Genomic DNA, 14,747 nt, shown 5'->3' with positions numbered 1-14,747 from the left:
CATTTTCTTGTGTTTTCCCAATGCAAATAGCGGCAGCCATGACAGTGGAAACCTCTGGGCGGCGTTTTTGGTGGTGGGAGCCCCTCCTTATCCCCTGGTGCTGACACCTAGATCATTTGGCTTCCTGATCGCCGCACTTATAGTGCAGATTGTTCTGGTGGTTGCAGGTGCCTGTGTCAGTGGGTGGTAAGTCTGGTGAGGTCCTCTCCTTCTCTCCTGAGGATCGCTCCTTGCTGTTTGCTTGCGACCAGGTGGTGCTGCCAGCATGGTGGGGGTTGTCCCTTAGCCGTGCATTACACTTTTTTGTGGGGTCCCACTGGTGACTCATGGAGTCTTTGGAGCACGTTTCGCGACCTGATCCCCTCTGAGGCTGCGGGGCCCTCTGGGTCCCAATCATTCATCCGTCAACACACTGACAGCGGTCCTGGAGTCCCTTGTGTCCCGGGTGGAGGCGGCTTGCGAGCGACGGGCTAGCAAAATGGACCCCCCACCTAATTTCAGATTCTGAATCTGATTCGGATGTGGGTCACTCTGCTTGGTCTGCAACCACATGCCTGGAATCCTCTGATAGTGAGGATGATTCCTCCACGTCCGCGTACCAGAAGGAGCTGGTTGATGCACTGATTGTATCTGTGTGTGAGACCCTGAAGATGGAGGATGCAGCTGAAGCTGCGACGGAAGCGCAGGTACACTTTGGCACTCAAAAGCCATCCAGAGCGGCAAACTTTCCTGCCTATTTTGACAGAATTGTCGCCAAAGAGTGGGGCCGACCAAAGCATCTCCGAGGGGTTCCTAAGCGCTTTACTAGCTGTTACCCCTATGAGGAGTCCCTCCTTAAGAAGTTTACTATGCCACCGGTGGTGGCCCCCCCGGTTTCCAGATTAAACAAGGCAACCATGATTTCGGTTGGAGAGTCCCCAGCCTTTAAGGCTCTGGCTTACCTGGAGGCGGAGGCTGTGGCCTGCATTTTGTATACCTTAGCTGATTCGGTAATGAGGCCGGTAATTACCATTGCCATAGTGTCGCAAACTCTGACCAAGTGGGCTAAGCTCCTACTCCGTGACCTGGAGGAAGAACAGCTCCCTCCTGCCTTTTGCTGAGCTGGCGGACCAGCTGGTCCAGGGGCTGCAGTTTATCTGGGATACCTCTTTGGACTTTGCACCCTTGATGGCTCACCTCTGTTTTGGCGGTGGTCCTTCGGCATGTCTTTTGGCTCAAATGCTGGTCTGCGGACCAGACTTCTAAAAGGGCCTTGACTGATCTTCCCTTTTCAAGGAGATCGCCTGTTTGGTGCTACCCTGAATGACATCATTAAAGGTCTCACAGGGGGGGAAGAGTACCTTTCTTCCACAGGCTACTAATGGGAAATTGACAATGGCTCAGAGCCTTTCAGGGCCTCCTCTGGTGGATCCAGATGAACCTGGTCTGGCAGGTTGAGCGCGGGCTTCCCCAGAAGCATGAAGGTGCGCCCTCACCCGTATAAGGGGTGGGGGGACGTATTCGCTGGTTTCCAGACCTGTGGACTTCGCTTCACTGGTGGCAAGACAAATGGGTCCACAAAGTCATGCCGTCCAGCTACAAGATCGAGTTTCGCTCTTGTCCGCCGGCAAGGTTTTTTTCTTCCAACCTGCGCATGTCCCCAGACCGGTTACAGGGGCGGTACAAGACCTGTTCCTTCAAGGGGTGATTGTTCCGGTTCTGACTTTGGAATGTTTTCAGGGTTTTTATTCAAACCTGTTCCCAGTCCCCAGGAAGGAAGGCAAAGTGCGTCCAATCCTGGACCTCAAGGCGCTAGACTGCTTTATGCGGGTACAGACATCAGAATGGAATCCATTCCAATGGTGGTGGCATCTCTGCGTCGGGGATTTCCTCGCCCATATAGATATCAAAGATGCCTACCTTCACATTCCAATATATGCCAGTCACCAGCGTTTTCTCCTCTTTGCTGTGGTAGAGGAGCATTATCAGTTTGTGGCGTTACCCTTTGGTCTCGTCTTCGCTCCTCGGGTCTTCACAAATTGTTGGCTCCATTGCTAGCCTTGCTACGCCAACAGGGGATTGCGGTATCAAGCTACTTAGACAATCTCCTTCTGCATGCAGAGTCGCCCTCTGCTCTGGTGGAGAACCTGGAGATCACAATACAAACTCTGCGGAAGTTTGGCTGTGTTCTGAATTTTCAGAAGTCTACCCTGGTTCCTTCCATGAAGCTGGACTATTTTGGGTCTGACTCTGGACTCGGCTGAAGCCAGAGTGCTCCTTCCTCTGGACAAATTCCAGATATTGCAGGCTGTAATTCTCCTCCTGCTGTCCAACAAATGGTCATCCCTCCGGACTTGCATGCGGGTGCTGTGCCTGATGGTGTCCACCATATGGTGGCTTTGCGCTTCGGCTGGGAAAATCCTCCCTCCCCTTGTATTGAAAAGTGGTCACCACGAATGCCAGTCTGTCCGGCTGGGTAGGCGTCCTCAACAAGAATTCTGCTCAGGGGATCTGGACATTGGAAGAGTCCAGACTACCGATCAATGTCTTGGAACTCAGAGCAAACAGACGGTGTCTGGATCATTGGACGGATCGTCTTCAGGGTTGTCCAGTGCGCATTCAAGCGGACAATACCACGGCCGTGGCTTATGTCAATCACCAAGGGGGCACAAGAAGCGCCCTGGCGACTCTGAAGGTAGCTGGCATTCTAAGGTGGGCAGAACGGTTCGTTCCAGCCCTCTCCGCTGTACACATTCCCGGGGTGGAAAATTGGCAGGCAGATTACTTCAGTTGGCAGGCATTGGACCAAGGGGAGTGGTCCCTTCATCTGGAGGTATTTCAGCAGCTGTGTCTCCGGTGGGGTGCCCCCAAGGTGGATCGGTTGGCGTCTCAGCTCAACAGAAAGGTGCAGAGGTTTGTGGCTCGGTCAGGGGATCCCCTGGCAGATGACACAGGTGTGGTCCCATGGGGCCAGTATCGGCTGATTTATGCCTTCCCTCCTCTCAAGCTTCTGCCCAGACTCCTATGCAGGATCAAGGCAGAAGGGATTCTGGTCATCTTAGTGGCGCCGAGTCTGGTACATCAATCTAATGCGGCTGGTCGCCAACGTTCCTTAGAAGCTCCCTCTCAGGGAAGATCTGCTGTCCCAAGGACCAATTTTGCATCCTGCTTTACAGGCGCTGGCGATGACGGCTTAGCTGTTGAACGCCTGGTGCTAGAGGATATAGTTTTGTCTGAGTCTGTGGTGATTCCTACGTTGTTAAAAGCTAGGAAATCTACTAGGAAAATCTTCCATCATAAGTGGAAGATGTACATTGCGTGGTGTGAGTCTTTTGGGGTCCAGCCTCGCTCCTCCTCGTGACTCGGGTCTTAACCTTCCTTCAACAGGGGGTTTAACAGAACTTGGCCTTGAGTACCATTTAGGGGCAGGTATCGGCCTTGGCGGTCTTTTTCCATTGACCTTTTGGCCACACACTCCCTGGTGCGTACTTATCTTCAGGGTGTCTGACACTTGGTTCCTCCAGCATCTTCATTTGGTGCTTTCAGCTCTCCAGAAGCCTCCCTTTGAAAATATTCGGGAGATTCCCTTGCTTAAGCTGTTCCAAAAGGTGGCCTTTTTTGGTGGGTATCACTGTCTGCACGTAGGGTGTCGGAACTGGAGGTGTTATCCTGTCGTTTACCTTTTAATAGTGATCGACAAGGATAAGGTGGTGCTTCGTCCCTGTCCATCATTCCTTCCTAAGGTGGTCTATGACTTTCATTTGAATAAAGACATTTTGTTTTTCCCTGTATCCCAGGCCTAAACATCCAAAGGAAATTGCCTTGCATGCCTTGGATGTGGTCTGGGTCATTAGGGTGTACCTAGAAGCTACGGAGTCTTTCAGGAAGTCAGGCTCTCTATTTGTGCTCATGGATGTACCTCGCAAAGGGTTGTCCGCTTCCTCTGCAACCATTTCCAGATGGATCAGACAGACGGTGGTTCAGGCCTATTCCATTAGGGGTCAGGTTACGAGGGCGCTTTCAAAGTTTTATAAAGTGGATGTGTTGGCATCTCCGGATCCTTCCTTTGGCCACAAGGTTTTGCAGGCAGCGGTTTAATAGAACCTGATCCTCTTTGAGGGTGTATTGTTTTTTTTAGGTGGACTGCAGTTTGGTTGAGCTCCTATTGTCTGGTTGGCTAATGTGTAGCCTTGGGAATTTTTTTGCTGTTTCCCTCCCCTTATATTTGACACTGCTTTGGGATGTCCCAATGGTCAAGAACATGTTTGTCAATGAACATCAGAGAAATTGATTTTACGGTGCAAAAATCCTTTTTTTTTTTTCCTGCCTGGTTCCTCGCTGGGATCTCTGGTCCTAGCAATTTTTTCTTTTTAGATGGATTTTTTTTTTTTTTCTTCTTTTTTTTTTTTTTTTCTTCTTTTTTTTTTTTTTCCTGTGAGATCTACAATCCACAGCCGGACTGGATAATCTGGATCCAGTGTTCACCCCAGTCTGGCCAGCGGGCATGTGCAAACCTCAGCTCCGCACTAGGTTGGCTACAACAGCCTCACCGGACGGGGACTGGCCTGTGAGTTGAGCCTCGCGAGGTTGCATACGACCGGGTCTCGGCCCGAGTCGGTGTTCCTCCTGGCTGACTGCCCCCTCATTTTGATGGAGAGGAGGTTGTCTGCTGGAGCGGTGCCTGCCTGGTTCCTGATATGGCAAGTAACTGTTCTCCCCCCCACCCCCCTCCCCCCCTCCTGGAGAGTTTTGAGGTGGACGTGGGCCCCTCCATGGGACGGTCGGACCCCTGAGTTTCATCCTTCCCGTTAGGCACCCCTTTCATTGGTCTGGTGGTCCCTGTGGGCCATATCATCCCCACCCCCATCTGCCCCCTTATCCGCCCCCTTCTTCGCTGGGGCTGGTCCACCGCCTAGGGTTGGGGCAGGGTTCTGTGCTGGCTGGGGGGTGCTCCGCCAGTGACCAGGCGATCGGCTGCCAGCCCCCCCCCCCCCTCCTGCCTAAGCCAGTTTATGAAGCCCCTCCGTATCCCTCCTGGGTCCCTGGGAGCCTTGTGATGCCACCATTTCCTTGTAGCCTGTGTGCTCAATGCACAGCAGCCATTTTGCGGTGGTTTGCCATTGAAAATAGCGGCGGCCATGACAGTGGAGCCCTCTGGGCAGCGATTTCGGCGGTGGGAGCCCCTCCTCATCCCCTGTTGCTGACTCCTGGATCTTTTTTTTTTCCTGATCGCCGCACATGCAGTGCAGATTCTCCTAGGTGCCTGGTTTCTGCTGGGTGGGGAGTCTGGTGGGATCTTCTCCCTCTCTTCTGAGTGCCGAATGGGTGCTCTGTTACTGGCGACCGCGGTGGGGGTTGTCCCTTAGCAGTGTTTTTACACCATTTTTTGTGGGGTCCCCTGGTGACTCATGGAGTCTTTGGAGCGCATCTCCCCACCTGATCCCCTCTCTGGGGCTGCGGGGCCCACCAGGTCCCATTCATCCATCCACCCACCCATCGATGCACTGACGGCAGTCCTGGAGTCTTTTGTGTCCCGGGTGAAGGTGGTTTTTGAGCGACGGATTGAAATAAAGTGTCTCCGACCACACGCCCTGAATCCTCAGATAATGAGGAGGATTACTCCACTTCTGCAACCGCGCATGAAAAGGCGCTGGTGGACGCACTGATTATATTTGTGCTTGAGACTTAAAGTTGTGTGTTCTGTTCCCCTCCTATTTTGACAGAATTTTCACTAAAGAGTGGGGACGACCAAAGCATCCCCTTGGGGTCCCTAAGCGAGTTGCTAGGCATAGTCTTGCACGCAGTGTGTCGGAATTGGTGTTTTCCTGTCCACCTTATTTGGTCGTTCCTTCCAAAGATTCTCTGATTTTCATTTCAATTAAACTGGCAGTGTTATCCTGTTGTTTACCTTTTTAATAGTGATTGACAAGGATGAGGTGGTGCTTTGCCCCTGTCCGTCATTCTTTCCTAAGGTGGTCTCTGACCTTCATTTGAATGAAGACATTGTGTTGCCTGCCCTGTGCCCCAGGACTAAACATCCAAAGGAAACTGCTTTGCATGCCTTGGATGTGGTTCGGGCAATTAGGGTGTACCTGGTAGCTACGAAGTCTTTTAGGAAGTCAGACTATTTGTGCTTACGGATGGGCCTCGGAAAGGGTTGTCCGCTTCCTCTGCGACCATTGATCATTTCCAGATGGATCAGAGAGATGGCGATTCAGGCCTATTCCGTCATCAGGCGTCAGTGACTCAGGTTTGCATGGCAACCATCTGGTCGTCGATGCATACTTTCACAAAGTTCTATAAAGTGGATGTGTTGGCATCTGCGGATGCTTCCTTTTGGCCACAAGGTTTTGCAGGCTGCTGTTTAGAGGACCTTGTCCTCTTTGAGGGTGTGTTTATCAGGTGAGCTCCAGTTTTGGTTGAGCTACTGTTTACTTGGTTGGTTATAGTTAGCCTTGGGAATTTCTTTTTGGCTGTTCCCACCCCTCATGTTTAACACTGCTTTGGGACGTCCCAATGGTTAAGAAGATCAGGAGCTGTGTCCGTCAATGAACGAAAGAGAAAATGAGATTCTTCTGACACTGCTTGTAACAAAACTGCGTATCTATAGCAGAGAGCGGGAGTTTACCCCCTGGGATTTCCCATAGGCAAAGCCACAGATTTTTTTTTTTTTCTGCCTAGTGTCTACTCCTGTAGGGGGCAGTATAACCCAATGGTTAAGAAGATCAGGGGCTGTGTCTGTCAATCAGCATCAGAGAAATTGATTTTACGGTAAGTCAACAATCACATTTTTGTCCATCTTGTACGTCTCAAGAGGGGACATCCTGCATACTCTTCCACCATAGCTAGGTGGCTCAGGCAGCTAATTTAAAGAGCTTATCCCCACAAGGAAAAGGTTTTCCCATACCTTATCAGGACCCATTCCGCCCGATTTGTTGGTATTTCTTGGGCCTTTCTGCATCAGTCATCCATTTTGCAGGTCTGCAAAGCAGACCCCTGGTCTTATTTTCATACCTACTTCAAGTTCCAGGCATTTGTTGATATATTCTAAGTGTTTTGGTGTCCATTGACCCTTGTTACCTTGTGGACCTGTTTTTATTGTTGTCCACCCCTCATTGCTTGGGGACATCCCTCAGTCATTCTATTACTGCACATCGTTTGTCCTGTACAATTAAAATAATGGAAGTTTTAACTAACTCAGAGTACAGTACAAAACACTGGTTCCAACCATCCTTTCTGTTTCTCGTCATTTCTTGCTACGCCATCAGAGGTGGCATTATATGATGGTGGGGGGGGGGGAGCTCCCAGCAAAGCTTTTGCTAGTGTCCAATCACCTGAAGTTAACAGCATATCACCCATGGTCTGTGCCTACATGTGATGTCCTGTCCAGTATATGGAATTTACAGGGAAATCAAAATTGTAATTTTTCTTCAAGCATATTCTGCATGTTGTTAGCCACAATTGACTGTCTTGTCTTCAGTCCAGCATATAATTTCTCCTGCAACTGTTGTTTTTATTGTCCATATCCAGAAATTAGAGGAATTATTGATAAAGACAAAGAAGGAAAAGCCTACGTTCATTCCATACTTCATCTCTGCTAATAAGGAGCTCCCAGGCAAATTTTTGTTAGGATATCAACCCCGAGCTAAGCCAAGGTAAGTGCTGTGAATGCTGATACCAATCTTTAAAGGCCCTTTTTTTGACAGGTAATAAACTTAATCCTGTAAATAAATGTTCTGTTTTAGAATTGAGTACGTAACAGTGACACCGGAAGGTTTCAGATATAGAGGACAGATATTCCCCACAGTCAATGGCCTTTTCCGATGGTTCAAAGACCATTACCAAGACCCTGTACCAGGTAAGTGACTTGTGGTCTGTTAGTAATGTGAAGACTATGTAGCAAGGATGGAAACTTTGTGAACAGATTACTCAAAATGGCTCTGGCTTTTTTTTTGTACTTTGTGCTGCTCACAAATTTGAGCCATAATTGCATACCTTCAATAGACTTACTGTAGACCTATACATTTTTAATTTGTCAGGTATTACCCCTAGTAGCAGCAGTAGAACTAGGACTCCGGCCTCCATGAGTGCCACCCCCGCCAATATTAATCTTGCAGGTAAGTGGCCATGTTAAATTTCTTAATTTGTAAACTTGTTTTCTTCGCTCTGTGGACAACTCTTTTTATATTCTGGTTTCAGATCTGACCCGTGCTGTGAATGCTCTTCCGCAAAACATGACCTCCCAAATGTTTAACGCTATTGCTGCAGTTACTGGACATGGGCAAAATCCCAATGCCACACCAGCCCAATGGGCATCCAGTCAGTATGGTTATGGTGGAGGCAGTGGAGGTGGTAGTAGTGCTTATCATGTAAGTATCCCCGTGTTTTTTTGTTTTTTTTTTTATCTATCTTTCTCTATCTTTATCGGACATGAGCAGTAATAGATGATTCCTGATCGGTTTTCTATTGTGTTATTGAAAAGTTATTGCGCTGTAATTAGTGATATATTGATGCAAGTTAAAAAGCATAAATAACAAAACTTAAAACAAAAAGTGTATATATTGTAGCTAACCATTCATTGCATGTTGTGGCCACATTTGTTTTCATTTTCCCAGGCTTCTATTCCTTTTTCACCTGTGGATTGGCCAGTAACTCATTTCCTGTCTTAGAAGTGGCTAGGTTCACACTTCCATCTATGGAAGAGCGACATCACCACCCATGGACAGCAGCATTATCGAACAGTGGAGATGATAGTATTAGATCGGCTAGCAGATTTAGATGGTACTTTAATAGTAGTGAGGAACATTGTAAAGCCAAACACCAGCTAACACTTTTTAAGCAGTTCCAGCAATCCTTTTTCTTACTTTTGGGGTAAATAATCATTTTTCATAAATGATAGCTGACTATTGTAAGCACCCCTGCTAGTGTTGTCTCAACCTTCTAGCTATCACCTTTTGCCAAATAACGGGCTGTTAAAGCGGAACTAAACCCAACTTGCTATTTTTTCTGGTCAATAGACAGACCCTTTATTGCAGAAGAGACATGCAACATCTCTTCTACAAGCCAAAAAAAAAAAGACTGACTTGGACCTTCATCACTTCATAGAGAAAACCTGACATGCACTATTAGCCTGTGTGACCACTCAGTTAATGACAGTTAATTTTTTTCCCTGAGATCTCAGATTACCATTTTCTTATATTCCGGGAATCATGTCCTATACTGCATTAATAAAAGCTATTGAATAGGAAAATAATTACCGGCCTGTTTGCAAACCTCTGCAGATAGTAAACAGCGCATGCAAAGGAATCTCGTCACCCGCATTGGCCATTTAAGTGTGCTAAGATGAATGACTCTTGTACGTGTGTGCGATTTAATGTCACCCTGCGTCGGCCAATCTAGATTGCCGAAACCAGGCTAAATATGCCGGCGAGGGACCTCCTAGGTGTCACTGTTGGAACAGAGGTAAGTATTGCTACCTTTAGTTCCACTTTAAAAAAATTAAAAGCCAGACTTACTGGCAGGATCAATATGTAATAAAACATTTACATTGAGGACTCAGAAAAACACACTGACTTCTGCTAATGTCACTGTGTCATGCATGTCATATTTGATTTTGAGCATAGTTGCAAATTGGGCATATGTTGCACAGGTAGCCCTTGCGTAGTACTTAGATCACCCTGTATGAGGAAGGGATAAACCATTTTTACACCTGGTACACTACCTGGTCTTTCTGCAGTGAACCACATTTACGTGCCTGATCAGGGCAATCCCCAAAATGTAAACTAAGCTTTTTGGTATCCTTTTTCTTTTTTGCGCATGATGCATTAACAATCTTCATCTGTTTAACTCGGCATGGTAATTATTATTTTTTTTTTCTTTTTAGGTTTTTGCGACTCCAGCACAGCAGCCTATGGCTACACCTCTGATGACCCCCAGCTACTCTTATGCTACTCCCAGCCAACCTATTACAACACCACAGTACCATCAACTACCGCCAAGTGCTACACCAACCCCTGCACCACCTACACCACAGTCTTCTCATTCTCAAAGTTCATCAACATCAAGTTCCCGACACAGACCGCAATCCAAGTAAGTGTAGTGTGTATATATGTGTGTAGTGTGTGTGTATGTATGTGTGTATATATATATATATATATATATATATATATATATATATATATATATATATATATATATAATTAAATTAGATTTAAATTGTTTCTTTTATAGCTGTGCCTTTTCTCAAAAAAATCATTGAATGAAAGTGGCTGTAAAGGCATACTTAACTGAGCCCCATCTCGTTCCATCAATGTGCACAAGAGCAGCGGCTCTCCTGGATCTCTTCCTCATTGGCTGAGACAGCAGCGGAGCCATTAGCTCCCGCTACTGTCAATCGCAGCCAATGAGGAAAGAGTGGGGTCAGGACCTACTTGGCTCCATATGTATAGACACATAAAGCAACAGCTCGGGGGCCCCCATAGCAAGCTGCGAGCTATGGGGGCACTCAAGCAGGAGGTAGGGGTCAGGAGCGCTAGCGAGGGACCCGAGAAGAGGAGGATCGGGACTGCTCTGTGCAAAACCAACTGCATGGAGCAGGTAAGTATGCCATGTTTAAAAAAAAAAAAGTGTGCCTTTTTAATATCGCTTTTAGAAAGGAAGATCTTCCAGTATGACAAAAGTTCCAGTATTTTCCTGCTCCCTAAAACACAGCATCAGTGGAGAGGTTGAAATGTTACATTTTTGCAGTGTATAATTAAATATGAGGCAAACCTATTTCAGTTTCTTTTCTTATTTTAAGCTCTTGTGCTGTAAGAGCCGGTTCACACTTCTGCGTGTGCCGGGTTCGCATGTCATGTCGGAGCGCACTGCTCCGACATGACATGCGATCAGCTGTGCGGTGCGAGTTTAGCCATACAGTTTGTATGGCTAAATTCGCACCGCACCCGCAGCAAAGACGCACAGGAGGCATTTTTGCTGCCGCATCAGGATCGGATCGCACAGCGGTTCACACTTGTGCGATCCGATCCTGTGCGAACTGCACGATCGCACTGCGATATGCGATCAAACTGGGGGTGTCGTTAAGATTACATTGACACCCCCAGCGGATCGCATATGGCAGTGTGAACTGCCGGGGGTGCGTGTGTGATGCGGGAACAGGCTGTGAATTCGCAGCCTTCCCGCATCGCAATAGTGTGAACCGAGCCTAAGAGTGTAATTTTATTTTGCTCATCAGTGAGCGTAATTTTTCTGCCTGCTGAAAAACAAATATACTTTGTTTTTTTTTGTTTTTCTTTTTTTTTTTTTTTAAAAATGTAATTGGTTTAAATGTAATTTGCATATGCGGGCGTGACCTATGTATGCGTTCGCTTCTGCATGCGGGGAGGGGACACTTTATATTTTTTATTTCGTTCTCTTTCGTTCATTGAGGGACACAGCTCCAGATCTTTTTGACCCTTGGGTTCATGCTGCCTCCTAGGAGCAGGACACTAGGCAAAAAGTTTGACTACACCTATAGGGCAGTCTCAGGGGGTATACTCCTGCTTCTTGCTATAGGTCCCCAGTTTTTTTTTTTTTGCCTAGTCAGGAAAGGACTTAGTTCCTTGCTGGGATCTCTGGTCCTAGCATTTTTTTCCTTTTTTAAACTGTTTTTTTTTCCTTTTATTTTCTGTTCCTGTGAGAACTACAATCAATTTGGTTCCTGCGAGAACTGCAATCAGGTGCCGGACTGGGCGACAGACTGGATATCCTAGAGTCTTACGGTCTTCCCAGTCTGGCCAGCGAGCGCGACCCGACCTTGGCTCTGCGCTAGGTTGGCTGTGTCATAGCCCCATTAAGGCGTGAGCTGGCCGGCGAGTTAAATGCCTCACGAGGACACATAGCCCTGGTCACGACCTGAGTCATAGTGTGCCTCTGGCCCGCAGCACCCCCTTTTCAAGATGATGCGGTGGTCTGCCTGTAGCGGTTCCCGCCTGGTCTCAAGGTGTGGTGAGTAGTGTACACCCTCCCTTCTGGTGGTTTTTTCGGGGAGGACGTGGGCCCCTCCCTGGGTTGGTCGGACCCCCGAGTGCCCTTTCTTCCCTTATGTCGCTCCCCCTCACTGTCGGGGTCCCTCTCTAGACCACCCCCCATTCACCCACGCCTAGCTTCCCCCTAGCTCTGTTTTGGGGTGTCGAGCGGGTGGGGGCGCTGGCTGTGCAAGATGCGGTTTTTGGCGGTGGATGCTTCTGGATGGGGGTCCCTAGCTGGGTCCCCTCTTTATGTCCAAGTGTACCTGGGGGTCCTTGGTGCTGCATGTAGCCGCCATTTAGCCGTGGATGACTGTTGTATATTCGGCGGCCATGTTTGTGTAGTCCAGAGGCCATTTTCTTGTATTCTTGTATTTTCCCATTGCTATCACACGGTGGCCATGTTTTTCAAGCCTATAGAGCTATGATTCAGCGTTGGGCCTCAAGTGGCTGTTCCTGAACTTCCTCTTTCTCTGATCACCGCACGGCGTGCAGCCTGGCTCTGCATCTGAGGAGGGGGTGGGGAGTCCCTGTGGGTGCTAAACGTCTCCCTCTTTTTGTTATAGCAGTAATTGGTGCGCTGGGACTTGTGGTGCCGCTGGTGCATCAGTGGGGGGAAATTTTAACAGCATTTTTTACTCCTGGTCATCCATCCACACTTTCACAAAATTTTATAAGGTGGATGTGTTGGCATCTGCAGATGCTTCTTTTGGCCGCAAGGTTTTGCAGGCCGCTGTTGGAGAGGATAGTCCTCTTTGAGGGTGTTATTATTTTTCGTTTTTGTCAGGTGATCTCCAGTTGTTCCTGGTTGAACTTCTGTTTTACCTGGTTGGCTATGTTTAGCCTTTGGGAAGTATGTTTCTTGCTGTGTTCTTCCCACATGTGGACACTGCTTTGGGACGTCCCAAGGGTCAAGTAGATCTGGAGCTGTGCCTTTCAATGAATGAAAGCGAAAACTGGATTTTTTTTTTTTTTTTCTTACTGTAAAATCCTTTTTGCTGGTTCCACCATTAATGGCTAGGGTATTTACAGTAGGGGACACGTGCATCCTAGTTATTTTACATCCTTGACCTGTATATAACGGTTTTTCTTCATTTAGGTTTATGTCAAAATGTACTTGTTGCTGATAAACAGGCAGGGGCATCTTTATCCACTTGCAGGCTCTTGAATGTTAGCCCATAATGTGCTCAGTACAGATGCAGGTCGTTTTTCTTTTATATTATTGTTGATATATATGATTCCACATTAACATTCTGATCTTGTGTCTTTTTTCCAGAACCAGTAGTCAGACCCCTATTGATTGGGGCAAAATGGCTGAACAGTGGCTGCATGAAAAAGAGGCAGAGAGGCGAAAACAGAAGCAGCGGTTAACCCCTCGTCCGTCTCCAAGTCCTATGATAGAGAGTACACCCATGTCTGTCGCAGGGGATGCCACACCACTACTGGATGAAATGGACCGATGAGTGCTGGAGATGGGAAACCAACTCAAATTACACATGAGAACATTACTTTCCCCATTTTATTTTTGACAGTTGTACAAAAAGGTTCCCAAACTTGCAGTGGAGGTTGGTTATGTCTGATATAGCCACCTACCACCATGGGAAGATTGGACCTTTCCAGTGTAATGCTTGATTTACTTAGTGTTGGTTTACTTCCAAGAAGAGAGGTAAAAGTGCTAAGTTGACCTCAGTAGAAAAACAGTTATGTTTTTATGGGCTATGTTTTAAACATACAAAGGGGTTCACTGTTCTTTTTTAATTGCATATTCTGCCAAAGAATGCAAAATAAAATGAGAGGTCTGAAGCGAAGATCTCATTTCTGTAATCGAATGATGTCGACTGGCTGGAGCCATTTTATAATACATGCAAGTAAACGGGAGCATTAAGTGACTGGGGGCAGACAATATAGTCTTTTCTTGTAATATCCTCAAAAAAAAAAAATAGAGGAACATGCTACAATGTTTTATGCATTTGGGTATTTATTTTTCATCCTTGCTCTACTTTCATGCTTCACTGCAATGTGCAGCTAACTGTAAGTTTGCGACAGTGTCCCTACACAGTCTCGGTGCACAAGTATGAAATTAAGCTTTTTTTTTTTTTTCTTTTTTTTTTTTTTATATTATTTTCATTGCAGTGTACAGGTGTCGTAGATTTCTGATGGCACCTGAAGTTATCTTTAATCATTTTTATTTGTTTTGGCAGCAGACAAATAAAACAGTGACTTATAGTTGTGTGTTGGATGTCTGATTGATTTTTTTTTTTTTTTGTGGGGGGGGAGGGGTTTGTGTTTATCAAAATTTACATGACTGTGCTGGCTGAAACCCTTCTAAAAAAAAAAAAAAAGTAGAAGTTTGACATCTGGTAGCTAAGTTAACTCAAATCTTTTTTTTTTTTATAGTCATATATCACAGCACACTTAATTGACTACTTGATTATGGTGTCACTGGCAGGTGAATGAACACTGGCCACAAAAGGCAAAAATTGCCGGCCCAAGTATAACTCCTCCCAGCTCAGCAAAGCCTCAGGTTTTAGCTAGTGCCATTAGGCGATTTCCTACAGATGTCTTTCTAAAAATCTTGTGTCGCATGCTTAGCTTTTGTTTTATGGCTATTCTAAGTACCCTTGCTGGGAAGGAGATGGGCTTCATCCAGACTGGTCCTCTGCTGCCTGCAGGCCAACAGGGGCTGTACGTGGTCCCTGCATGCAAGAACGTGCCAGTTTGAGTTGGATCCTGCAACCGACGATATCCAGGTTACTGTGTACT

General features: G+C 46.9%; 1 protein-coding gene across 1 annotated transcript in view; it reads left to right on the top strand.

Moving 5' to 3' along the window:
• Positions 1 to 13,809, top strand: part of SUPT6H (SPT6 homolog, histone chaperone and transcription elongation factor) — a 100,276-nt gene extending 86,467 nt beyond the window's left edge. Inside the window, exons 32-37 of the mRNA XM_082246655.1 lie at positions 7,510 to 7,634; positions 7,725 to 7,837; positions 8,019 to 8,096; positions 8,179 to 8,348; positions 9,863 to 10,068; positions 13,261 to 13,809. Coding sequence (XP_082102781.1) covers positions 7,510 to 7,634; positions 7,725 to 7,837; positions 8,019 to 8,096; positions 8,179 to 8,348; positions 9,863 to 10,068; positions 13,261 to 13,447 — 879 coding nt within the window. The 3' untranslated portion in view covers positions 13,448 to 13,809. The remainder of the gene's footprint in view (positions 1 to 7,509; positions 7,635 to 7,724; positions 7,838 to 8,018; positions 8,097 to 8,178; positions 8,349 to 9,862; positions 10,069 to 13,260) is intronic.
• The last annotated feature ends 938 nt before the right edge of the window (positions 13,810 to 14,747 follow it).

The sequence above is a fragment of the Pelophylax lessonae genome, assembly GCF_965119305.1.
Source record: "Pelophylax lessonae genome assembly, chromosome: 2".
In the NCBI taxonomy this organism is placed as follows: Eukaryota; Metazoa; Chordata; class Amphibia; order Anura; family Ranidae; genus Pelophylax; species Pelophylax lessonae.
This window is presented reverse-complemented; position numbering and strand designations above follow the sequence as displayed.